Source organism: Athene cunicularia, assembly GCF_003259725.1.
Source record: "Athene cunicularia isolate RWA chromosome 3 unlocalized genomic scaffold, athCun1 chr3_part1, whole genome shotgun sequence".
NCBI classification, from domain to species: domain Eukaryota; kingdom Metazoa; phylum Chordata; class Aves; order Strigiformes; family Strigidae; genus Athene; species Athene cunicularia.
The window spans coordinates 72,384,943-72,410,843 of NW_020799097.1; the positions used below are offsets into that span (position 1 = coordinate 72,384,943).

The window sequence follows — 25,901 nt, forward strand, 5'->3', positions numbered from 1 at the left end:
GCCATTAGGGAGCTTTGGATTAGGCCCATCTCTAGGAAACTGATGAAGGATAGAGGAGGAGAAATGAGTGACAGAACTACAGCTGCCTGGAAGATACAATAATTTTATATTAAATAGAAGTGAAAGCGCATGAACACACAACTAAACATCGTAAAGTGATTAAAAGAACTGTTTGTAACAAACTGTGGGATTTTATGCACACATTAAGCACTGATGAAATTTCCTGTCTGGACATGATTTTAAGTTATCTGAAGCAACAAGGTAGTTTAATTACCTTTCCTGTCTCACCTTTATACTGGCATGTGCAAGACTCCTAAACCAGACTTTTTTCTTTTTGCATTTTCTTTTTTTTTTTTTTTTTTTTTTTTTTTTTTTTTTTTTTTTTTGTTAACCACACTTGCTGTGAACATGTAAAATAACAAGTTTTCAATGCACTGGTTTATTAATACCATATGTCTACTTCATAAAATATCTGCAAAATAAAGCACCCTATTATAAGGGTAACAATTGTCTCAGCTTGTATATGAAAAAGATGTGTTAGCACAGCATACAAACCTCCAAAGATCTATTGAATATTTGTAACAATGTGATATAAAACATGATTTAAACATAAAAATATTCATAGTATATACGACAATCTTCCAGCGGTAGTTATTGGACGTTACGCTTCACACATACCATACACACGCATACAGAAACACAAACGTACGCTCACTCTCTTAGTTCAAGACTGACTCTATAACCCACAGCATGGAACTGCCTTTCTTTCAGAATAATAGTTGTTGCTCTAAGTATACAGCTATTTTCCAATGTATTTGATTCCAAAGTAACACAAAGGAATGATGTAATCACATGGCAAATATGTTGTATTATGAAAAGTTAGTCAATAAATATTGTTCTGCTACAGGAAATGTTGTGTAACAGTTTAGCCACGTGGTTTGCAATCTTATACAAAAGGGCAGTTTTTCTCAGTCCTTATCATATTACAAGTACTACATCAAGGGCTTTCTTCAGAAACCTCTTGAGTCTTTACTTGATCATATTTCTTGCTCTGTTCACAATCAGTATTAAAAAAAGCCCAGATCTCCCCAAAAAGCAGCCTAGTACGAAGAACAAATTGTTCAGACAAAAGTCAGTAAGAGCCATGTGCTTTCAGATTATCTCAGCTCCTCTCCCCCAAACACATTATGCAGTTATACCACCTATGGAAACCAGGAAAAAATATATGTCTCATATACAAGTAGTTTCTTTCCTCCTCACCACACTCCGCCCTTCCAACTCCTGGGTGTGTTGCTTCTGCAGCAGACAGACAGCAGTCATGAGATGTGCTAATGACTTCTCCAGGTCACACTTCCCAGAGTCCTTTTCAAGCATTGCCAAGAGAGGGTGTGACTAAGTGTGGTTATTATTTTTTTGTCCTGTGTGTTTATTCATTTTTTTGCTATAGAAGTTGTCTCTTGGGTTTGTGCTTTGTTATGGTTTCCTATCATTTTCTCAAAGTACAGTATTTTTATTTTTAACAGCTAGAGAATTTTGAGCCCTCAGAATGGATGTTTTTTTTCTTTCCTTTTATTTACTGAAGTTCAGGATGAAATTTTTGCTCTGTCATATGTGACTTTGTTCTTTGCTCTCTCTCCCCCCAGCCCTGGGAGACTTGTCTCCCCAGGACATCCCAGCAGGCAGCTGCCAAATTCCTTCTCGTCTTGTCTCTTGCAGCCTCTACAGGGTGGACGAGCTCTGTTTATAATCCCTCAGGATGACAGAGGCATAGGTCACATCTGGGGGGGTGCAGAGCACCGACTCTGAGACGGGGGAGCTGGGCACTGAGCTGCCCGAAGCCACGGAATCCCGGAAAGGGGATGGAGGCGTCAGCGCCGGAGAGTCTTCCAGAGTCAGTTTGCTGGTCGCCGGCTCCTCATCCTCCTCCTCCTCTGGGTTCTTCTCATAGACATATCCCTGAATGAGCTTCAGCTTCTCACTCTCCACTTCCTCAGCTGGAGGAGACAGGGGCTCCTCGCTGAAGGTGGACACCTGGAGAGGTGGCAGGGGCAGTTGCTCTGGCGGAGGGGGCTGGTAAGGGGGACGCACACCGTTCCCCAGGCCAGGAGCAGGGAGGACAGCGTTGAAGTCGGGGATGCCGGTGGAAAACTTGTTGACCACTCCTTGCAGCTGGTCCATGAGAGACCTCGGCTGCAGGGGCAGGGTCTTGGGGGGCTGCTCAGGCAAGAATAGGTGGGTCTCCTCTGTTGTGGCCTGCAGTGGAGGGGTTGAGGTCACCCGTCTGTGCACCACCATGGAGGGGCTGCCAGGCTGGTTGAGGTGAATGGGCTCTCTATCTCCTTCCTCCACCACATTGTACAGAGTCTTACTGCTGATGTCGGTAAAAGTCAGGCTCTTGCTTTGGCCGTGGTAGCTTTTAGTGAGGGGTTTGATCACCGCTGTCTGATTGCACCCTGTCTCCTGGCTCTTCACATGCACTGAGAGTCTGTGCCACATGTGTTCCCCCTTGGGAGCTTGTCTTCCACCTGGTTCAGACCATGACACAGACTTTCCATTAGAACTATGAATAAAATAAAGATGGGTTTATTTGCATTTACATTACACAGACATGGGCAGTATAACAAACAAGCCTACAAAAACACTGATTGCTTCGCCTCATTAATAAGCCTCCCCCTTCCAGTTCTTCATGTCCTCCCAGAAATACTACAGAAGGAAACAACAGTGTCTTTTAACAGCAAGCAATTACTGTGATTTCCATCCAAAGGCAATTACTCCCTGCTGGTTACCCACCCTACAGCCAGCCTGGAAAGCCTAGCCCATGGGAAGGGCTCTGGGAAGGGTGGTTGTGTTTGGAGTACGCTAGCTATGTCATTTTGTACCTTGGTTTGCTCACCCCACCTTGCAGGGGGGAAGGAAAAAAAAAAAGGGGAGGGGGGAAGTCACAGGAAGAGCTGTAATTAAGCCTGATTTGCAGTTTATAGAAAATATTTCCAAACTGCTGGAAGAATAACATCTCACAGCCTTAACCTTTAGCACTCTGGGTAGAAAGAAGAATTGTTACTAATCTCTCCTTTCCTTTTTATTCCCTGGCTCCCCTTTGCATTTAGGAACAGATTAGCTATTACAGAAATGAAGGACTCCCAGGGCCTGCATCAGGTAGGAGGCAAACTTACTTCTTCACAGGTCACTATTATTTACAAACCAGGAGAAAATGCTGGGACTGAAAACGGTTTGTGCAGGTGGAGGAACAATTAGTGACATGATCATGGCGAGCTGAACCCTCCAACTCTGCATGCAGGTGGGATCTCATCTAAACGCTGGGCTGCTTCGTTGGGTGAGGACCTGAGGGTGAGGTCTGTCCCTAAGGACCTGGAGGGTTTTTTGCATTTCCCTGTACCTTTGCAGGGAGCAGCACTCAAAGTAGAGTGGTATCCTATTAGCAGCTCATGGGACAGAGAGCTGAGCTGTACTTCAGAGGACCAAGAAACTCCTTAATTGCAGGTCAGGCAGTAGAGATCATTCACAAATTATAATATACATCACCTGGGTGGAAACCCGAGACGGAGAGAAATTCTGAGATGATTTATGCGAAGCAGCCTTATCTCGGGGTTTCATCCCTCAGGGGGCAGAAGTAAACAAAGGATTGAATTTCAGCCCCTGTGATTGCAGTGCAGGTGGGAGGCAATCTGGGTGGGAGGCTGGCACAGCCTCCTGCTACTGCACACACCGGGGGAGATCTCTTCCCTTACATACAGCCTGCAGTATTGTTCGAAGTATTTTGCTTTTCCTTGCTCACACTCATGTGCTTCTCTTTTACAGGGAGTAAATTATTACCAGTTGAATTTTGTAAAAAAAAATATTGACTGACTTTGTCACAGCTGGAAGAAACTGGTACAACACAGATAATGTTGTAAATCTGGCAAAGCGGAAAAGAAATATACATGACAATGTGGCACTTTTCTGCTGAGCAGCCAACATTCCTGGAGAAAAAAAAAAAAAAGAATTTGAGATGGATCCAAGCTGGGAAGTTCATCTCCAAGACCAGACTCCAAATGATGGACCTGTGACTCACCACCTGGTGGGAACTGGCTCACAAGCAAGGGCCAATCTAAAAAATTCATAACTCCCTGGAGCATGTAGTTGGTAGGACCTGGAGCTGTTTGGATTTAGAGCTTTAACTTAGACGGGAAAAAAAACAAGTTCCCAGCTGAAGAATGAAACCTCTATATTGTAGTGATCAATGAAAAGATAAGAATGGTTTAGAAGCATTCCTGTTTTGATCAAAATGAGCTGTGATATGACTTTTTTTTGAAGTGCTATAGAGATAAGCAAATGAATGTAACTGTTGGGCGTGAAAGATTTTTAAAGTAATGTTTTAACATACCGACATCTACAAACTCCTCACACAGAAACATATTTTATCTGCTTTAACTTCAAAACAAGTCTCTTCTTGTAGAGAGGAAAACAAGTCAAGTGCTCTCAATATATTTTGCTGATGGTATAGCTTACAAATACTGCAAAGGGCTTTTCTGATAAAAACATGATGGTTATCTGCTGTCACTTATGCTAAGTCCACTTCTGCATCATTTACTTCATATCTAGCTCTGGTGCATCATTTCACTTTTGAATCCCTCCTCTTACCATCTGTTTAGTCTCTTATCTCATTTTGCTCCCAAGATTTTGTATTTTACATCAAAGGCAAGCACTGCTATTTTAAGGAACTCACTACCTCTGTCTTCAGATCTTCCTCCTATTCAGTTCATTTTCCTCCCCCTCACTCTCAAATTCTGCTCTTCTGACTTCTTTCTTCTGTAGCACTCTCCATAACGTGCTTAATTGAGCCCAAAGTCAACAGTTATACTTAAATCAAACTGTGCTGGGACTGCAATACCCAAACGGAAACGAGTCTCTTGATCAGGATTTGTCTGTTACCGTCTTGCTCTACAGGAAAGCTGGTGGTGCCAAAGGGCTTGCCTCCGCTTGCCAGACCTCACTGCTCACAGCTCCTATGGCCTTGTGACAAACAGCTTTAGAGACACAGCAGGTCTCCGTGGGGTCAATCTATTGATTTCCACCAGGAAATCTCTCTTTTCTGTTACTGTTTTCCTCAGTCTCTTGTTCCAGTTCTTTCCCTCAACTTCATCTCCTTTCTGTGTCCGTGCATCATTAGCCTGTTAATGAGTCACATGAATGACGAAGTCACAAGACTGTCATAGAGATACCTGGGCTCTGTCTTGCTGGACAGCTGGTAGGGAGTCACACCGAGATTGACATATTCAGGCAGAATTAACAATTAACATGCAAGAAAAATGCTTGTTATCCTGGAACAAAGACCAGACATCTCGAATGGCATTTATCAAAATTTAGACAAAAAGTGGAGATGGGGCTGGAAAAGCTCAGACCTGAACTGGGTCTCGGCGAGATAGGAGTCAACTCACTTGTGCAAAGCATTGATGACAATCCTGACTGCACGTGGTGACCATCCTGATGCATGGTCACCATTCACTAAGTGATTGTCACCTTCTTGTTTGAAGGAAGCATCCATGGGAGAAGGTGAAGATCAAAATAATCTGCCTGGCATAATGGGAGAAAGGATAATTTTTCCACATAAAGGCAGGAGAGGGCATCAAGCCAGGTTACAGCTGGGGTGTTGAAAACATGATGTCCAATTGCACAGTGACGAGGTGGGACTAATGAGTGTTTTCTTGCTTTTATCAATATGATGGTTAACCATTTAATGTCCATCATGTATTTGACTTTTCTAACTTTCTCCTTTGTACAATTTCCCATAGGATTTAGGCTTCACATTTACTGCCTAGAAGCAAACTCCTTGAAGTCTCAAGGGATCTTAAGGGATCTTTGTAGTTATGTATAACCACTGTACCAGTCCATGCATTATTTCTTCAAATCCTTGTGTCTAGCCTAAATGTTCAGACAGGTTCTTGCATATCCTAACACATAAGCTGTGATTGGGTTTGCTTTATAGGCAAGAACATACATTGAATTTAGCTGCTGTTTCTCAATTTTCACCACAGCTTTGTCTAGGGTTTTTGTATTTTTGGGGAATAGACAGAAGTATATTTCTTGTGTGAATTTTTATTACTTCCATGAACAGATTTGTCACTATTTTTGGTAATTCGGAGTGTTTTTAATACATACACTGATCCTTACAATGTACTACTCTCTGCATGACTCCTGGACAGTCATTTTCAGATACTTTCAACTGATGATTATAGACACTAAAGAAGCCAGAAAACAACTTCAGACCTTAATAGTTACTTGTAGAAATTCTTTAAAAGAATTGATGTACCCAAATCTGAAACTGTGGTCCAAAATACCCTCGCCCAGCTGTAGGACATACCTACAGCTTGTTATCTGGCTCACTGTTCATTGTTAAGTATCTCCAACTGCCCAAAATCTCACTTGTGCTTGTGACTAGGAGTGCCCCAGACTCAAGTTCAGTCACAGGCCAAGAGAGTCCTGCTCTGCCAGTGCCTGCAGTATCTGATCTTGTTGGCTTCCTTGAAGCAATGTCAAATCTGAGGACCCCACAGCAGGTGGTTCTTCCCCACACTGCAGGGTCCTGAAGATGTGTTACTCTAGGCATTGGATAACAAAGGTTTCTTTACATCTTAGAGGCTGAGTGAGCCTGAGGTGGAAGATGACTGCCCTGGTGGTCTAAGGTAAGCCAGTCTGTGCAACTCTCTGATCCTCTCACCAGTGAAGTTATAAGCCTGAGATCCAGTGCCTTGAACATGAAAAGGTTAAACAAAGTGATACGTGCTCTGATGAGGTTAACTTTAGGAACACACATGTTGGGAAATGGCTCCTTATCTGATGTAGTTCATGTCACTGCCAGAGTGAAACAGCTGGAGATGCAGTCAGGCAAAGTACTTGAGAAAGAGCCCTTCCAATTAAAAAGGAAGGGACATTCCTTATTCTGTTAGAATTCATCTGATTTCAACCCTTTAGGATTCCAGAGTTGGGATCTGTTACCTTCTCCAAGTGGCCAAGAGCTGAGGGAGCATCTTAACCTTGCTGAGATGAGGAATATAGTCATTTGGGCCAGTCCTGGTGGTGTGTGTTAGACAAGATTTGGAGCACAGATTTATGATATAAGGCTGTTGTTTGTTTTGTTTGGTTTTGTTTGTTGGTCGGTTGTTGTTTGGTTGTTGTTGGTGGGTTTTTTTTTTTGGGGGGGGTGGTTGTTGGTTGGTTTGTTTTTTTTTTAAGCAGTAATGGCCATTAAGCAGTGGAAGAGGTTATAGGAGAAGTGATATATGTTGACTTTCTTTCATTGTCACACTGATGCTTTGGCCAAACCTATCTTCTTGTAGTCACTGTAGTAATTGAAATGCCACAGCCAGTAGGAGGCATTGGGAAAATCTAGCGGACCCTTCTACAAAGATAAAATCTTAGGGATGAACACTAAATGCAACCTGAGAAGGGCCTATCAACTTTGTCAGCAAAAAATAGGTCCAAACCAAACCCTGAACTATCTTATCAGCAACCAGATGAGGTCAGTGGCAGGCACTGCCCAGTCAACAAATGATGATCCCACCTTCACAGTGCAGGGCAGTGTTACTGGACGTCTGACAACTGTGCTCCAGAAAGCAGCAGGCACTGGGCCATCCCTGTGCCCTTACACAGAGATAGCCAGCCTTCAGAGACAGTGGGGAAGCAGAGCAAAGGAAAAGCCCCATCCAAAAACTGTCTCAGCCCAAACAGAGTTTCGGATCGATGCCTTTCTAGGGAAGGCAGCAGAGGAATTTCTGCCCTGACCATAGAAAAACAGTTAACCATCCACAAGTTTTCTCCAACCCTGCAGTCACGTTAGAAGCAGTAATGAGCCTGAGCAAAGCTCCATCCCTCTATGGCCTCACCATTCTCTGGACCCAAGCTAACAAGCTTAAAATTTAAGGCTAATACCTGCACTGCAGCACATTGCAGGTGCTTTGCTGGTATCCCCAAGGTCTCTTCCATTATTGTCTCCATTTCAGTAAGACCACTGGGGTATGAAATTTGATTAAGGGGAGTGAGCTGGTTTTAATCCAGGGTAGTGATATCTCCCTGTGCTAACCAGGACCTCCCCTCGGAGCTGCAGCAGCCAACCCTGCCACTCATTAGCAGAGCAAGTCATGCTTGTTCCTACAAGCCTAATTTTTGGAGCACTGCTTCTAGGGACTCATCTCTTTTACTAACCAGGTTGAACTTCTCTATGGTTCACCCAAGAGTGAGGGAGCCATTATCAAACACAGTCCCTATCTGGTGTATGCTCAGGGTTTTTTTTGCCTGATATTATCACCTAAAGGAAAAAAAAATAGAAACACAAACTAATTTCAGCCCTAGTCCAGTTACAGTGTAATCTCTATTTTAGTGATAAGAGGATCTTACAACAGTTCTCACAGCGTGACTCCAGTGGTTTCTGTGGTGCTGTATAATTAAAGCAAAGTTTAACCTGCCACTTGTGTTTCTGGAAATTTAAATTACTGAACTAACTTTTCCTTGTCGCTCCCCTCCCTTTTTTTTTTAGGACAAAATTGCCTTAGGCATGGGACACAATGTTCTATGTAAATTAGAGAGCTACTTTAAATGTATGATGGAAACAGCTGCACAAAATACAGGAAAACATAACGTTGTCAGGCTGTCTCACAGGGGCAGAACCTGATGAGACCTGAGGTTGTTTTGAGTGAGCACAAGCCCAGAGTCACCTTTCCAATCCTCCGTCTTGCCACTGGCTTATGTCAAGTAAATCTAACCTATTAATTTTCTTCATTAATTACTCTGCTGCAAAAGTTAAATATTACTTGATCTAATCTACACATAGTCTTTCTAATGTACATTGACCCTACTGATAACTGATATTTTTTTTTAAATTGAAATGTTAATATTATACAGTCTGTAACGTGGATCCAGTAGCTATGTTTAGCCTGAGTACTCTGTGACATGGTCCTGTTTTCCATCCAGAGGGTCCCCAGGTTGGGGTCAGACTCTCGGGGCAGGATCAGAGTGCCAGCCCCTACTCTACACCCTCATCACCCAGGCAGGGAAAGCAGGAGCCAGGAGCGGGGTCACATGCTTTACGCTTGTGCTACTGTGGAACTGGGTTGCTGCTAGGCACACACCCGGTCCGGGAGGCAGGGAGGTACTCCCAAATCCAACAGGTCAGATATATTCAAACATCCATAAATAAATAGCTTTATTCACTTTGGGACTGAATAATTTTGTATATGTACGTAGGCATTTTTATACAATTATAAATTCAAGGTGGACAAGAGAGATGCTCACTTCAGTGCTTCAATGCAGTTGAAGTCCTACAACTTTAGCATGTATCACAGATCTTACCTAGCTCAATACAGGTGTGAGAATATTACACTGATAGAGTGTATGAAGGGCTGACGACTAATTATAATTACTACTGTCAATTTTTAGTCTCATCTGAAATATAGAAGCTATGTCACATTTCAGGCATCCATCTAATTATTAGTGAAGAAACTTCAGTTCACCAGTGTGTTCATTAAATATTTTGAAAAAGGTATCAAATAGATATTAATGTGTTGCTTGGAGAAAACAACTTTTTCTAATAGAAAATATGAAGTGCAGGATAATAAAGAGTTTGTTGCAAATAGCAAGCAAATTTTCATAGTGTTCAGGAAATGAAGATCAGAAACCTGCAAATCAAAGTGAAATTAAAAAATGCTCTTGCTAGTGAATTATTTTTGAAGAAATTTATTTTGTTGTTATTAATAAGTAAACCCTACCAAATATTCAGAATGAATACATCCTACTGGATCACCTTAGTAATTTTTTTTAAAGGATTTTAAATTTAGTGTATGGAAAAAGTATGATGTACATCATCAGAGATCCTCTGTTATCAATGGAGAAGCACATTTGTGTTATCTGAAGATGTGTCTTGTGCTGCACATTCTAATACATGTATATGACAGTGCAGCCAATGACAATACCTGAACTGAAGCATTTATTCAGACAGGCTTGAAAAGAAGCACAGCTAATAGAACCTGAAAACTGAAAATTAAAATGTTTTGAGCAAAGGGACCTGGAAATCTTAGGAACATGGAAAAAAAACGATAGAATGAGATTACTTTAGGAAAAGTGTACGTGGGTGCAACTAATACAAAATAGTCTGTAGGACTGGAAGGCTGTGAAGATCAACAACCTTTAAAAAACACTGCATCAAAAGAAATACCATAGAAAAAGATCAAGAGCTGCTGTTCAATAACACTAATTAATGAACTCTGAATATAATAAAATGACAAAAATAGCCCATTAATTCTGTGTTACCCACTCAAAAGCACCATACCATGGTACAGAGAGGTCTCTCCTATGAATGCAGATTAATAATAATTAAGACATTTGGAGGTTTTTCTTTGCTTTCTGTAATCCTCTGTAGTTCTGATGGAAAATTATTTGGGGCACCGCATTATTTACCAGAAAGATATTGTCAAGCTGGAAGTTGTATACAGAACAGAAACAAAAAAAAACCATTGGGGACAGAGAAGAGATTGTGTGAGAGAAAGCTAAAATAGCTGAATATGTTCTGTTTGATTTCAAACATCTGAAAGGCATTAGCACCAAGGCTGGAAGGTATTTCACATAGCATATACACATAGCACAACCAAGAGCCCTAAATGAAATGACAAAAGGACCAAATTATACTGAAAATCCAGAATATTTCCTAGCCAATAGCTGTATCAGAGCAGGAATGTATTCCTAATTGATTCCATTAAAAGCCCGTTGCTCTAGATACTGGCTGTCAAATAGTGTGCAGCCCTGGAAGAAGTAGTGGTCAATGAGGTCTTTTTCCCACTGTAACTTGTCAGATTCTCTGGTACACTTGAGAATAAAATAAACTCCAAGCAGTTTAAACAGTGCTTGAAGAGCCATCAGACTTGCCTTAGCATGCCAGCATTTTGAGTGCAAACTTAACGCAGTTGCCACAGGAAGCTTAGTCTTGAGGCCCCTCGTATGTAATATACAGCTCTCCCTAATATGCTGCAGTAGATAAAGCAGCTGGTAAAGCCTGTGGGTTTTCTGGGTGTATCTGAAAGTTTCCATGGTAACAAATGTGCAGCTTCGGAAGAAAAGAGCCCTGAAACTCAAAGCTGATGTTTCTGAGTTTTTTAATAGGATAATAAATTTGTATGATTCTATGTTTTCATAATTCTGCATTTCTGACCATCTCCAGGGTCATATGGAGAACGGAGATGAACATTACCACAACAGATGCTAAGTATTGTGTACATCAAGAGAGTTTCAAGTCCCTACATGTAATTGCTTGTCACTGGAAGGTGAGGAAAACCATAGCACCCATGGTGACTTCTAGTATGTTGGGGTAGCGAGGCAGGGCTTCTTCAGGAAAATCCACACTCACAAAACACTGCAGTTCTGGTGACTGACACTCAGGCATGAGGCCAGGCAGTGGTGATGGACACCTGGTGGTATGGCCTACTGCTCAGCCGGGGCTGCATGGCCACCGGGCTGCATGGCCACAGTCACTGATGGAGAACATGCCCTTCCCCTGGCCACAGTGAAGCACTGTGGGCCTCTGGAAGCATCGGTCCTGGCTGGAGGGAGGGGGAAACCTGAGGGGCAGGGACAGGTGGGGAAGCCAAAATAGCAAGCTTCATGCTCAGCAATTTGAAAAGCTCCGCTGCTTTTTAAAGCCTTTCTTATCAGTGCAGCTGCCATAAGCATTTAAAGTCCCATTGACTGGTTGGAGCCCCAACAGAGGTGTTTCTCAGGAGCTCATGTGAATGAGGATTATTTTTTTCCAAAATGAAAAAAAAAAAATCCCAAGCATTGTCATGCAAAAAGCAGTAGGTTCAGCCTTCCCTGTGCTCAGGAGTTTTACAGCCTGTACCCATGCCTTGTGAATAGAATCAGTTGTTGCATTCGCGTTTGCCTCCTAATGGTACGTCTGTGTTGGGCTCCCATTTCGTCATCAGTCTTTCCAGACAGACAATTGGTGATCTGTGCCCTGGGAATCTGCAGCACTTGTTCCAGATCAGAAAAGAAGGGCATATTGTTGTAGGACTGGAAGCTAATAACAAAATGCTTGTACTGCTCTTTACACTGGCTTTGTAAAGTTTGCTTTTCAGGGTGGCAAATCTGGTTGCTGCACAGGCCCTGTAAAACCATCACAACTGCTCCAAATGTATGACATATTTGATGCATTTCTCCTGATCTGCAAATCAGAGGGGCGGATTTGATTAACACCATTGTTACGTGTCCACAACTAGCATAGACTGTTGGGGACTGTACAGGACTAGAATGCTTTGTCGCTGATTAGCAGAGCTGAACAGCATCTCTGGCTGTAGTGAGACTGTGCTGCTCAAAATGCTGTGTCAGTGGATCACAGGCAGCTTTTCACCTAGTCACTGCACAACCTTCCCTGGGGCAGGGAGCAGGACTGTTTCACATCTGTAGTTTATCAGATGGAAACGAGTATAAATCTGTCCTGGAAGAAATGAGGCGAGGCCTTTCTGTTTCTGCAACAGCTAGCATGTTTTCTCCAGCAGCTTTGTGTTTGCTCAGAGGGCAGTATTTGCACTTCTTGCTTCTGAAGAGCTGAATTTTGCTATTGTTCACTGAACAGAGAACACGCAGAATCTGAACATCATTCAGAAATTCTGACAGGAAAAATTTCTCTGCTATTGTTCAAAGGTACTTTAGAGCGACTGTTTGTTCCTGGCCCAGATTCTGCTGGTTTTATGCACATGTGCCTGTTCATGATTTCCCTGTTCTGTGAATCCCACCAAACCAGTGTTTTCTGTGTTCCCTCTGCTGGCTCTGCAGCAGCAGTTCACTAACAAGCACAGCTGGCAGGAGCTGTGCACAGCAAAGGTGTCGTGCCGTGAGACAGCCACTAGATTGTTGTTTAAAGCACGCAGGATAATGTCATCTCCATGCAAAACTGTAAAAAAGAAAAAAAATGTTGGCTAAATGGAAAAAGAAGATAAAATTAGTACAAAAAAAAAAAAAAAAGGATGTATTTGCAAAGTTGTAGGCATTTACAAATAAAGTCGAAGGCTTTGAAAAAAATACTAAAAGCTGCAAAAAAAAATTATTCAGTGTCCTCTTCATCACATCTGGACAATCAGATTAAGGCATTGTGTGAAACAGGGGACATAAGCAACTTTCCCATCTTTACTGGCATGCACCACATTTGTCCCATCATTAGACATGATAAACCAATGAGAAAGAGAAAGCAAGGGGTAAAACCACTCTTTGTCATGCAGCTTCTCTTACACATTCACTGCAGTGTGGGATTTTTCAAAGCTGCACATGTGCCGACGGACACTGGCTGGTGGGCGAGAACTCTGGCTGCCTCTTCCTGAAGATTGAAAAGAAAAAGACACCCAGTGAGTGGTTATACACATGTGCACACATGGTGGCTATACCACTCAATAGGGTGCCTGTCCCTAACCTACACCTAAGGGTCACTGTGGGCTTTCCCATCTCTTCTCCTCTTGTCACCTCGACTTCCACATGGATTTTTCCTTGGCTCCAGCATGGTACTGTTTAAAATAGGTTTCTCATGGTGTTCATTCCTGCGTCCTCTGCTGAGCCCTCATGCACTTTACATAGCAGATGGCAAGGGCTGCCGTGCATCTAGCTGTCAGAGGGAGTTCTCCCCTGGTATTCTCAATGCAGGGTGAAATGATGAAAAAGGAGCATCTGCCTTTCACATCTTATTTACAAAAGCATCACTAAAGGTTTTTGTTGATGGAGTTTTTAGTATATTCTCAGCTCCTGCTTTTTCCTGTGTCTCTTATTCCACTAATCTGCTTTTCTAAACATTTCTTTTCTTTTACTTTTGAGGTGTAGCTCGTCACTAGCTTTCATTATATGCAATTTCACTGTATGTACTTTTTTTTTTTTTTCAAGGATATGTTGGCCTTATTGAGATAGACACAAAATGAATAGTCTCCTAGATGCTCTATCTGCGATGGTAATTCAAAAAGGGATTGCAGATTGCAGTTTTGGCCTTTAATATAAGACAATTTCCTCTTAATTTTTCTCTTCTTCCTTACCCTATCAAACGGATGCAAACTCTCATTTGTCTTACCCAATATCAATAAAAATATATATACACACACGCGTGCTTTGACAAAAATCTCAGATATTTTTGCACATGGAATGTATCAATGAATTTCTGCAAAAAAAATGTCATTGTATTGCAAATAAAATGCAAATCAAAATTCAGCATTTATCCCCATCAAACAATCATAGTGCATGCTTGCCAGACTTTTATTTACCTCAAAACAACAGATTCATGGATGGTATGTGCATGTACTACATACTCAGTACAGCTGCTCATGAGCCAAACAAGCCATTCTTCTCATTACATACTAAAGCACAGGAGCACAGCATGATGTACACAGAATACATGCATACCCATTTTGGAGAGGTAGATGCCTTGAGATGACTTCTGAACTATTATGAATAAAACACAAATAAGACATACTGCTGAGCAATTTTGTAAACCTATTCACTTTGAAGTCTCTAGAATAATTAAATTCCTTACCAGGTGTAATGAGATCTCTGAGATTTGACAGTTTAAAGGCGATCATAATCAGGAACTTAGCTACCATGCTCTCTCCTACACCCTATTAAAGTTACAGAGATTATTAAGCTTCTGATTAAACAGAATATCCAACATTTCTACAGAACTCCAGGTTTTTTTTCATCTATTGGCAGAATAAGAGCTTTCTACTTTCTGTGCTTGCTTTGTTCGAACTCAGAAATAAGTAGTTTATTCAGTCACGGGAGCTAATTTTATAAAAGAAGTAGCAACATGCAGTTGATTTTCTGAGAGAAAAATTCAGTTCTAAATGTATTTCACACATGTGCAGTGGTGTATGCACAATAGATGGAATGCAGACATGGAGAGCCTTGCTCAGGGACCTTGGAAAACGTGGAAGACTTTTGTTTCAGAGCACTGCTTGGGACCTGGGTCTTTCTGAGTCAACAGGCTTTGTCAGCCATTGTCCCTCAGCTACTGCAGTTTGCAGTCACTTCTGGCTTACTTAGTTGCGCCCCTTGCTCCCCCCAAAGTGAGTTCGGTACATTTTGCTCCCCAAACTTTGGGCATCTGTAGGTCTTGTTATGAAATCCTGTTATGTGCAAAGAAGAAAGAAGCCTTCTTTCTCAAGCGATCCAAAATGCTTCTTATCGTATTCAAAATATAATGACCTCTTTCCTTACTGTGGCTACAGTCGTGCTCCTCAGTCAAAACCAAACACAGATATTACATGTAATAGAGTATGCATCCCCCAAACCTCACCAGGTTTGCATTCTGTGGAAGGCTGTTGTTAAAATGCTGCCAAGCTCCATGAAAGCAGTGGTCTGCCTTTTGGTCAAGGTCAAGGGGGATCCCCACATGCTGATATACAGCATATACACTACAAAAATCAGCTCTAAATCTCAAGATTCATGGTTCAATAGATTTTGAACTTGGATTTAGAGTGAAATTTAGATTTATAGTGTTATGGGAAATGTAGTGCATATGTTGATTATACTTCAGTGAATTATTTTGCAAGTATCAAATCATTGTCAACTGCATAAATAACAATAAACTGTTTTGAAGCATTCAATTTGAAGTATCCTTGCAGGCCTGCTTTGTCTTAGTAGTAGTGTGTGCTAATACTACAGATCCCTGATTCAGAATTATTTTCCAGATCTCTGTACCTCTCTTTTTTCCTTCTGTTTTTAATTATGATAGTGTATCCCCTCTTCTTACTCCCAGCCTTGGAGTCAGTGATGGCACTTCACGTACATTTCTGTGGTTACCAAAAAATTAGGTAGCCTGCCCATCTTTACAAGATGAGGATTAATGGGTCATTTGGGGGGAAGTCTTCTTACGGGCAATTCCTGCTGAGTGGTAATTTGTATCCTGAGCCCAGAGGCAGGATGGATCTTCTGTGCATTTGAACAAGAAGTTGGCGTACTATCATGAAAATGTCTGAACTGTTTTCTAATGAACCCCTGGGTGCACTAACAGGGAGTCTGGCAGAGGAAACAGGGTGGAAGGGCAGAGGGTTCCTGAAAGAAGTGCATTAATTTCCTTACTTTATGTTCTTTGAAGCAGAAAAATGCTTCTAGCCAGTCATTCAGAACAGGGTAGGTAACAGTCCTGTTAAAATCTGCAGTGAGGAATATAGAGGATCTGAGAGAAGAGTCATTCCTGCCACTGTTTTTTCTCTTAAGTGTAAATGAATCATTCCACGAGGCAAACAGCTGTGTCAGGATTGTAGGAAAGTGTAAATTGCTATCTGTAATGTTTTATATCTGAACAGCTATGGAACTAGAAACATTCACCTTCTGCTCTGAAATTACTCTCTCTGCTCAACCAGACTCTCCAAACAGACGCAAATTGAATGAATCTGTCTGGTGTCAAAGACAACTGAAGCACAGGACACTGTTACTTATCATCTGAAGCCACAGTCTGAGATCCTCCAGCCTAGATGTTGTCCCAGCTGTAAGAAAAGCTTTCACATTCCCCACAGTCAAAAACATGCAGAAAAGCATAGCCCCAGATTTTATACAATCTAATCTGAAACAACTGACAATCAATAACATTAGGAAGAAAGCAAGCTGGGGAGGAAATTCAAGAGAAGTGATGATGGCATCATGCTGAAACTTACAGTGATAGCCCTGAATCATCCCCTAGATTTTAAGAATTTACGTGTAACCCATAGTTTTAATACAGGAAAGGAGAAACCTTGTGCCATGTGCCCTGTGGTACACTGCCATCACATCCTAGAGTAATTCCAGCTCCATCATTCGGACTGACTGCCCTCCCCACAACTCATCAACACCAGAAACATTCTAGCCTGCGTTTCACCTCCTCAATCCTCTAACAGTCTGCAAGGCGACTGAGGAAGTAAGCACACTTCGTATTTAGCACTGGATCAGTAAAGTGCTCAACTAAACTCATCCAAAATCCTCTTGTCTCTCTAAATCTAGCATCTTCCTAGGCAGAAGTATGTTCATCTTCTGACATTTGTGTCCTTGAAAGGTCAGGGTTTATATATGGTTGTCTTGGCTGGATCAAGATATAGCTACATAAAAAGAAGCATGTCCTTTTCCTGTAGGAAGAGGAGCTGCATTTTCAATGCCTTTTGTTTGAGCCAGGATCTGATAGAAGATTTCTGCCATATATTACATTAACTCAATAGATGAAGTTGGGAAGATGGTCAGGTTTTCAGTACAAACTCATTTTTGAAACACGAGTCCTGAATTCCAAGCTAAGTGATGGTTGGCAATAATTTATCTGAGTTTTAACTTAATTATGCTAATCAATGGTGCAGTGGCAGTTTTTGGAGAGAAAGAAATCATTAAGAATTGAGGAGCAAAAAGCACTGCAAGTAGGAGGGAGGTTACAGGGTCATTCACCCTTGCTAGGCAGAGTGAGATATACAGATAAATATCACGCATGCAGGACTGAGGAGCTGGAGGGATTTCACAGCACACCCCCTCTCTGTCAAGGTGTGCGCATCTGCCGAAGAGGACAGAACGGTCACAGTCACCAAGGAGAATATAGTCCCAGTAGGATGCCCAGAAAGACCCAGCACTGAGCTGCACAGTGGAGACAGAACTAAGGCTGTGCTTCAGGCCACTCGGGGCCAGCAGGAGCCAGCTGTGCACCCAGGGGAGCACCCTGGCCCTCCCCAGCTGCTCCCTCCTGCTGCTCCATGCACCCCCTTGCCACAGCACAACCCTAGGTGCAATTGCTCAATCAGATGACAGAGAATGACAGGGACACCTAATCTAGGTCACAGCTAAACCATAAAAAGAAAGGAGAAAGAGATATTATCTGTTCCTTGTTCCAGTTCGCGACATAGCCACTCAGGTCCTCATTCCTACATAAGTGAAGAGACAGCATGGGGTAAAGGAAAGCTTCAGGTGTAATTTCTGGTGTAGGGCAGCTTGAAGCATTTGTGGATTTACAGGCTCTAATAGCCCAAAGTAGCCACAGGCAAATAAATCTCTTGGCTGTCCAGGATGGCGGCAGAAGAGGTTTTTGAGATAACCTATATAAGCCTAAGGATTAAGAAATGTGTATAGCCTTATGCTTCAGAACACAAGAAAGTAAAGGAGGAAGGACTGGTCACTGACTGGGGAGCACAGAGATGCCAGAGGCCATTTGTACCCCACAGGAACCTGTACCGCTCGCACATGCAAGCTCCCACTGCCCACACACACGAGCCCCTGCTACACTCCCGTGAGCCCACACTCTGCACACGTGAGCTCCCAAGGACCCCTGAGGAGCTGCTGGGGTGTCCCTGCATGCTCAGGGCATTAACCTGCCAGCTGGGACACAGAGCCAGAAGCAGTGGGGTTCATGCCACCCACGTGCTTATCTGCTCACTGGGCATTTTTTGCAGTGGTTTGTGCTGCTGTGGCCATGCTTTCAAGCATAGCCCCTTGTCAGTCCTTGTTGGTCTGCTCAAGGAAGATAATCCCTCCATGGGGGCTTACACAGACTTTGGGATTTGCTTGGGTTTTGTCTGTGTGGTTGTTTCTTGGGTATTTTGCTGCTGGCTGTCTGGTCAGTTGGCTGGTTTGGGGAGCTTTGGGGTGCAAAAAAATGAGTATGTGAAGTAAGTCCCGATTGCCAGACAATCCTTGATCTGGGCATGCAAGACTTGCAAGCCAGACAAAACAGGTGGAACTGAACCATCTGAAATGATCTAGCTTGTGCATGAAATGAAGTGGCCAGAAGAGAAGGTAGAAAAATATTTCCCATGGAAGTAGAGGGGAAGTCTAACAAGAGCTTTAAGTAAGAAAGCAACAAGAGCAGACATTCCTGGCTTTATCACACTAAGGCTGAGGAAAGATTGATAGCACTGGGTAAAGAGAAGGTGGATATACTGGCTAGAAGGTGGCTTGCAGGTGGGCACTTAAACTGAGCCTGTGATTCTCTGGGGGTAGCTGGGACTGCTCAGACTAAAACTGCAAACATTAGCAAACCATCTACTAGCGAGGAGCTGCTAGAATCAGGTCAAGGGGCACTCGTTTTGCTAGAGTTTAAGATCAGCTTTGATATCTCTGGCTGTGGTGCTGCAACGCAGCTGAGCTAATCTAATGATTTGATGATGAAAAGGACAACTCTCGTCCTGTTCCCCAAACCAGGGGCAGCAGGGACACCTTCTCTGGTGCTGACATTAAAGTTTACCTGACCTTGAGATCTAGCTCAAGGACAATCCAGCAGACAATAATCCTTTTTTTTTTTTTTTTTTTTTTCTCTCTGCAAGGTTAATTTTGCAGTGTGGAAGAAAACCACATCCTGCATGTCACAAAAGAACCACTGAGCAGAGAAGGGGAAACAGCTTAAGTAGAGATAAGTGAAGCAGTAAACTAGAGATGGTAAATTGTTCATAATGTAGTAATATGAAACCTGGAGCTTTTAGTTTTCAAGTAGGCTTTAAAGTGACAAATTGCGTGATTCCTTCTAGACTGCACAACTGTTTGCTGTTTACAGTGATAATGCCTTTTAACCCATGCTTGTTAGGTGTGGGAGACTGAATGCCAGAGCATGTATATGCTCTGAAGAATTAGCTAACTGGTTATTTAAAAAATAAATAGTCTGTAACAACTTTCATGTGGAGACAGATGTTCTGTTGATACAATAAATTTTCCTTTTCAACCCACACTTAAAGTGGTTTCTTAGAGTCCTTTGGCATAGCCAAGAACATCACTTCTGTTGCTGACCATGATTATTAGTGGCTCTTTGACAATGGATGTCTCCTGTGTGGATATTACATCAGTTATAGTCTGTTCTGAAGACTTCCAGACCTGGGTCTGGAAACCCCAAACAAATATCTGGCAGTGCTGGTTTTGCCATTCAGAATCCTTGGGGCACAGAGCTAAGAACCGTGAGAACAGAGGAGAATGTGGTCAGATCTCTGCTCTGGGTGTGAGTGGTTCTCAGTGCATTTGGGACAGATGGAAAAAGGTATCAGAAGACAGGTGAAAAAAGCATCAAACCATACTAGCTAAAAGAAAATCAAAGTCAGGCAGGAAGCAAAGATGGAGATTTTTAAATTCCTCACTCTTCCTTTTACAAACTCTTAAATCACTGTAGACTGAAATAAAGAGAAGAAAGTTGCTCCATTATGAACATCAGTGGGACAGGCATTTAGCAAAGACTACATCCAGATTTTAGACTGAGTAGCGCATCAGAAGTTAGCCTCTGCTTTGCCATGCATTGTATCCAGCACTAGTCTCTGCATCTTCTGTGTAAAAGTGATGTGAAGAATGGAAAAATCTGGATGGCATTAAATGTTGTATGGGGTAGAACAGGTGTTTTTAAATGAATGCATCTGAATTTTGGAGTATTTTAAGAAAAACAGGCTTCTGCAGGTGCCTGGCTAGTGTGCTGTGTATGTCCTGTCCCTGTAATAACTGTAACTCTGATGATGATTGATGATAGTAAGGCACAAAGGTGTGCAAGCTGTGGTCTTGCAAAGGCTAGTGTGATCAGCAGTAGTTCATGCTGTTGAGGCATATGTATGCTGAAACTGCTTGACTTTTGTTTCCAAAGCTTAGTAAAATTCCTATTGTCAAAAATACTCCCAGCTCTGGAAGCACAAATAGTGTGGGAGAGCTAACCTGAGCTACTGCAGCCGAGATTTTTTTTCAAATCCTTCCTCAGGATAGGGCAGAAGTGGGGAGAGCTTTCCCAAATTATAGTGATGATGTAAGTCACCATAATCAGGTGTTTGTGCCTAGGTGACAGCAGACATCATCCTGACAAATTTGTTTTGAAACACATTAGTGATCAACTGACAGAGCAATGTGCAGACCTCTTCCCACAGCAAACAAAACGTATGTGCTAGTGACATCCACCAAGGTCTTCAAAGATATTTCTCTAATGAAACACAGAGCAGTACTGGACTGATACTAACACTGTGTAATCAGGATAACCCCTGCTCAGACAATTTAATTTCTAACAGGGTGGAAAACTGTACATGCCTACAGTCCCTTAACATAGACGAACTGTCTTCTCTCTCTGGGGGTGTGATTCACTTATGAATTAGAGTCTTGCTAAAAATCAGGTGCTCTGTTAACATGTGTTTGCTGCATCTGCAGTTTGTCTTGCAGTGTTTTGTTTTGTGGGGCAACCCCAGGCAAAGGGATAAGCTCATTGCAGGCAGGGATAAGCTCAGTGGACAAGCCAGAATGCGAGATGCCTTTCACATCAGTGAAAGAGGTGACATCCAAGAGTCCTGTCCTCTTCTTGGGCTCTTATGTGCTTGTGTGTCCCTAAGCATGAAAAAGAATTAAATAAATTAGCAGTACTTCTGCATTTCATGTTAGTAACTTTGCACTGAATTGCTAGGATGAATTAAGAATATTTTATAGACTACATCTTAATTTGAGGAACAAACCAAACCCCTGTATTAACTGTATATAGATGTGTATAGTGCTTGTGCTGTTTTATAGCCTTATCCTTATATAGAGCATATTGAAGATCCACATGATATCCTTCAGTATCCCAGTTTTTGATCACCTCTAAATTAGCTCAAAGACGTATGAAACCACAAGGTGGCTCAGAGATCCCCGCAGAATAAACACATGCAGAATATCCTGTCTGTTTATTCTAGCAAAGTATTTGTATGTGAATTATCATGTGTTCGTGAAATGTCACAGCTCTGTTTGCTTCTGCTGAGGAGAGGTGAATACTGAGACACAGGGCTGAAACATCACTCCTTTGAGGATAAGAAGGAGGTAAAATGCATTCTTGGCTTTAAAAATCTTAAAGTAGCCTCTAGGAGATTTGTATTTCAGTTATTTTTTCAATTCCATGTTAAAATGCTGAATTAAATAAATAAATGGTTGTTATGCACTTTAAAATTGTATTTCAGATCACCTCCCCAAACATGGGTTGATGCTTTGTTTTTTTTTCTCCTCAGTATGTGCTTATTAGAGTTGGAATCTGACATCTATAATGTAATACAGGGAAATATCCCGGATTTTAGGTGCTTATCTGGACGTAACCTTCAACATATATTTATTTACTTGACACTCTTAAAAAGAGAACTTTTCTTCCTCATTTTTCTTATAGAGAGAATTTTAACCAAAAGCAATATGAGATTATGATGATAAGCAGATAAACATCACTTGCTTATATTTATGTTTGTGTCACTGTTGAGCTGGTGTATTTTTGTAGCATCCCAACTGGATTGTTATGACTACATTTCAGAATAAAAATACAATAAATAATATATACAAATACAAAAATACAAGGAAATGTAATAAGTGATCCAGTCAAGCAAGAAATTAAATTACAAGTGGTGTCCTTATTCCCATGTTTTATGCCAAGAAAGATACTAGCCTTTCCTGGGATTTCTGTAGTACTGCCTTTGCTTCCCTTCAGTCGGGAAGGAGACATTGTGGTACATAACTGTAAAGCTCTGCTCTGATGTGATTGTGTACCTATGCGTCATTGTGTTTAAGTATTGAGATTCATTATACAAAGCTGCCTGGTTCTACAGCAGTGCCCGTAAGTAAAACAGCATTTTGTGATTCAGCATCCTGAGAGCAGAAAAACAAGAGAAGGAGCTGTAAAGCCAAGTTCTCTGGGAGTCCTTTGGTAAGCGCCAGGCTGCATTCAGAGACCATTCCTTGGGTTTATGCCCTGTCAGATCCCCAGGGAGAACATAGTTGTAAATATCCATGGAAGGAAAATGGCAAAGCTGCCCTGGACTGGAAACTTCTGAGAAAGGGAGGAAATGACATCAAACCTTACACAACAACCCTTTCACCTGAAAGGACCATCCAATAAAATGTGGCTCTGACTGATAACAAAGAAGCAGAAGTCTGGATGGGAGTGCAAGGTGCAGGTACTGTGCCCTGTAAACTAATTCAATATAACCTGGGTTTTGTGTGAGAGGGGGTTTATCCCCACTGGGATAAACTGGGAGGCCACTGCAGAACCTCATTGCTTTTCTAATTTATTTCCCTTAAATGTAGTCTTGGGCAGCCCCTGTTTGGTCACCAAAGGAAACCCAGAAGAATAAGCCTAAACTGCCAGACCTCTTGGCTTGTACTTGATGACAATCATCCCAATCATACTGTAGATCTGTCCCCGCTCCTGTGCTTGCCTTAAGAGTGACATGTGATTGGTTATGCATGTGCTGGGACTCCCTTTAGCTGGGCTATTTGCAAGGAAAACTTAGAGTGCCTTATGCAACCTTGCCCCTTATTTCTCATTAGAAGGAAAAAAAAAAATCTCTATCTCCAGACCAATTATATACAGACACACAATTTTGTATACACATTTGCCATGACAGGTTTTTAAATAAATAGGAGTTTTAGTATTCTTTTAAATAACTATAAAGAATGTAAGTGTGAAAGTGACATCTCAGGGTTACTTATCACATATTCTGTGCTTTTTTGGTGCATGGGACAGAACTACATCATATCTATTAAAGCAAATTCAAACTCAAGGCTACAGAGGACAATATTACATATAATTACATAGCTTGAATTTAATGGACAATCCTGCAGCAGCCCTAGAAGAGACTTCTATCAGATTATTAAGTTTTAGTCTCCCTTATTTTGTGTTTCTTTCCAGTTCTTTAACATCAATTGTAAGAGTCCCTTTGGAAACATGTAACTGTCTTCTGGAAGTTTTAAATATTCACTTAAATCAATATACAGACAAGGACTGAACAGCTTGAATGAGTTTGCTGAATTTTCTTATTTGAAATTCACATCACATACATGAGAGAACTGGGTAAGAGTCATTACCTGTCACAGTGCTATGTGTCCAGAAAATCATTAATGGTTTAAGTCTAGTAAATAGCCCAGCAAAAACAGCTAATGTACCAACTGCTGAGAGAGATTCTTGGCATTAAAACTTCCAACTATCCTTGTGAGCACACAAGCTGCTTTCCCAGAAATGCACTGCAACCTCAGAAAAGGGTGAAGGACTACACTGAATACAGAAGCTAGGCAAATGTCAGGGCGGGCTGTGATGGGGAGATGAGTTGAGCCAGACCAGGGTGCCACGTGCCTTCCCTGTGACAGCTGTGGCACCATTGAGCCGCACAGAGCTGCCACATCTTCATCTGTACTGTAAAGGAAGCAGAATCCTCCATGATAAGCCCTGGGTGGGATGCAAGGGTAAACCAAGTGCCCCATGGTTGTGGAGCCCTGTGCCCTGACAGGGAGCCAGGAGCTGCACAGTCACAGACCGTGCCTTGCACCCCGTGGTGCCACTGCTCTACAGAGTCAGCACTACAGGGCCTGGATGTCAACACTTTATTGCTAGGTTAATGGAGAGATCAGATATACAATATCAAAGAAAATATTTAAATAAAAACCTAACCTGTACTGTATCATTTTTCCCACTATCTTTTGTTTTGGTTTTAATCCTTATATTATTTCCCACTTGCAGGATCTTACAACCTGTCTGCTGTTCCAAAACTCTCTTCTGTAATATGCCTTTCCCCTCTGGGAAAGCCTCAGCAGGATGGCTGTGCAGGCCCAGCAGGTTTAAGTGAAACTGCCTTAGATTTTAGTATTTCCCCAAGTCTGTAATGGTAAAAATAAAGGGATGTCTTACTGTGTATGCAATGCTACTACAGGACATGAGAAGTTTACCCACTGCATCAGTTTTCTAAATTGCAAAGCAAGCTAGCCTACCATTTCCTATTAGATTCATCAATTGTCTCTATACTGTTTTGGCAATGCTGTAAGAAGATAAAACTACATTAGAGAGTAATCAGTACAGCAAGCATTTAAAGATAACTCTTACATGCTGAAAGCAAGGTGACAAAATTTAAGACCAAAGAAAATACTTAAATATATTGTAGACTTCTCAGATTGGGCTCATGTCCTGAAGTGCAGGAGTTTAACAATATATTATCTTTTATAGGAGAAGGTAAAATGGTGACGATTTACTATTAATCCTCCTTACACTTTCCACTAAATCTTCTTGTTTCAGATCTTTTATTGCATTTCAACCAGATAGAGCGAAATATTCCGCCTGTGGCTGTGCCAAGTTGAGATTGGTTTCGTTCAATTTCACACAGCCTGCAGAGGTCAAGACAAAAGCCATTGTTTTACTTACAGTAAAAGTGTTTTCATGTTCTGTTGATACAATAAATTTTCCTTTTCAACCCACACTTAAAGTGGTTTCTTAGAGTCCTTTGGCATAGCCAAGAACATCACTTCTGTTGCTGACCATGATTATTAGTGGCTCTTTGACAATGGATGTCTCCTGTGTGGATATTACATCAGTTATAGTCTGTTCTGAAGACTTCCAGACCTGGGTCTGGAAACCCCAAACAAATATCTGGCAGTGCTGGTTTTGCCATTCAGAATCCTTGGGGCACAGAGCTAAGAACCGTGAGAACAGAGGAGAATGTGGTCAGATCTCTGCTCTGGGTGTGAGTGGTTCTCAGTGCATTTGGGACAGATGGAAAAAGGTATCAGAAGACAGGTGAAAAAAGCATCAAACCATACTAGCTAAAAGAAAATCAAAGTCAGGCAGGAAGCAAAGATGGAGATTTTTAAATTCCTCACTCTTCCTTTTACAAACTCTTAAATCACTGTAGACTGAAATAAAGAGAAGAAAGTTGCTCCATTATGAACATCAGTGGGACAGGCATTTAGCAAAGACTACATCCAGATTTTAGACTGAGTAGCGCATCAGAAGTTAGCCTCTGCTTTGCCATGCATTGTATCCAGCACTAGTCTCTGCATCTTCTGTGTAAAAGTGATGTGAAGAATGGAAAAATCTGGATGGCATTAAATGTTGTATGGGGTAGAACAGGTGTTTTTAAATGAATGCATCTGAATTTTGGAGTATTTTAAGAAAAACAGGCTTCTGCAGGTGCCTGGCTAGTGTGCTGTGTATGTCCTGT

General features: G+C 41.8%; 1 protein-coding gene across 3 annotated transcripts in view; it reads right to left on the reverse strand.

The window, feature by feature from the left end:
* Positions 1-375: 375 nt before the first annotated feature.
* Positions 376-25,901, reverse strand: part of GRM1 (glutamate metabotropic receptor 1) — a 176,094-nt gene continuing 150,568 nt past the window's right edge. The window contains exons 8-9 of one of the 3 annotated variants that reach the window (XM_026845763.1): positions 13,270-13,354; positions 2,446-2,560 (exon numbers count right to left, since the gene is read on the reverse strand). In XM_026845763.1, coding sequence (XP_026701564.1) covers positions 13,294-13,354 — 61 coding nt within the window. In that variant the 3' untranslated portion in view covers positions 2,446-2,560; positions 13,270-13,293. Of the gene's footprint in view, positions 2,561-13,269; positions 13,355-25,901 lie in introns of all 3 variants that reach the window. The other 2 variants (XM_026845764.1, XM_026845762.1) reach the window with 2 other exon arrangements.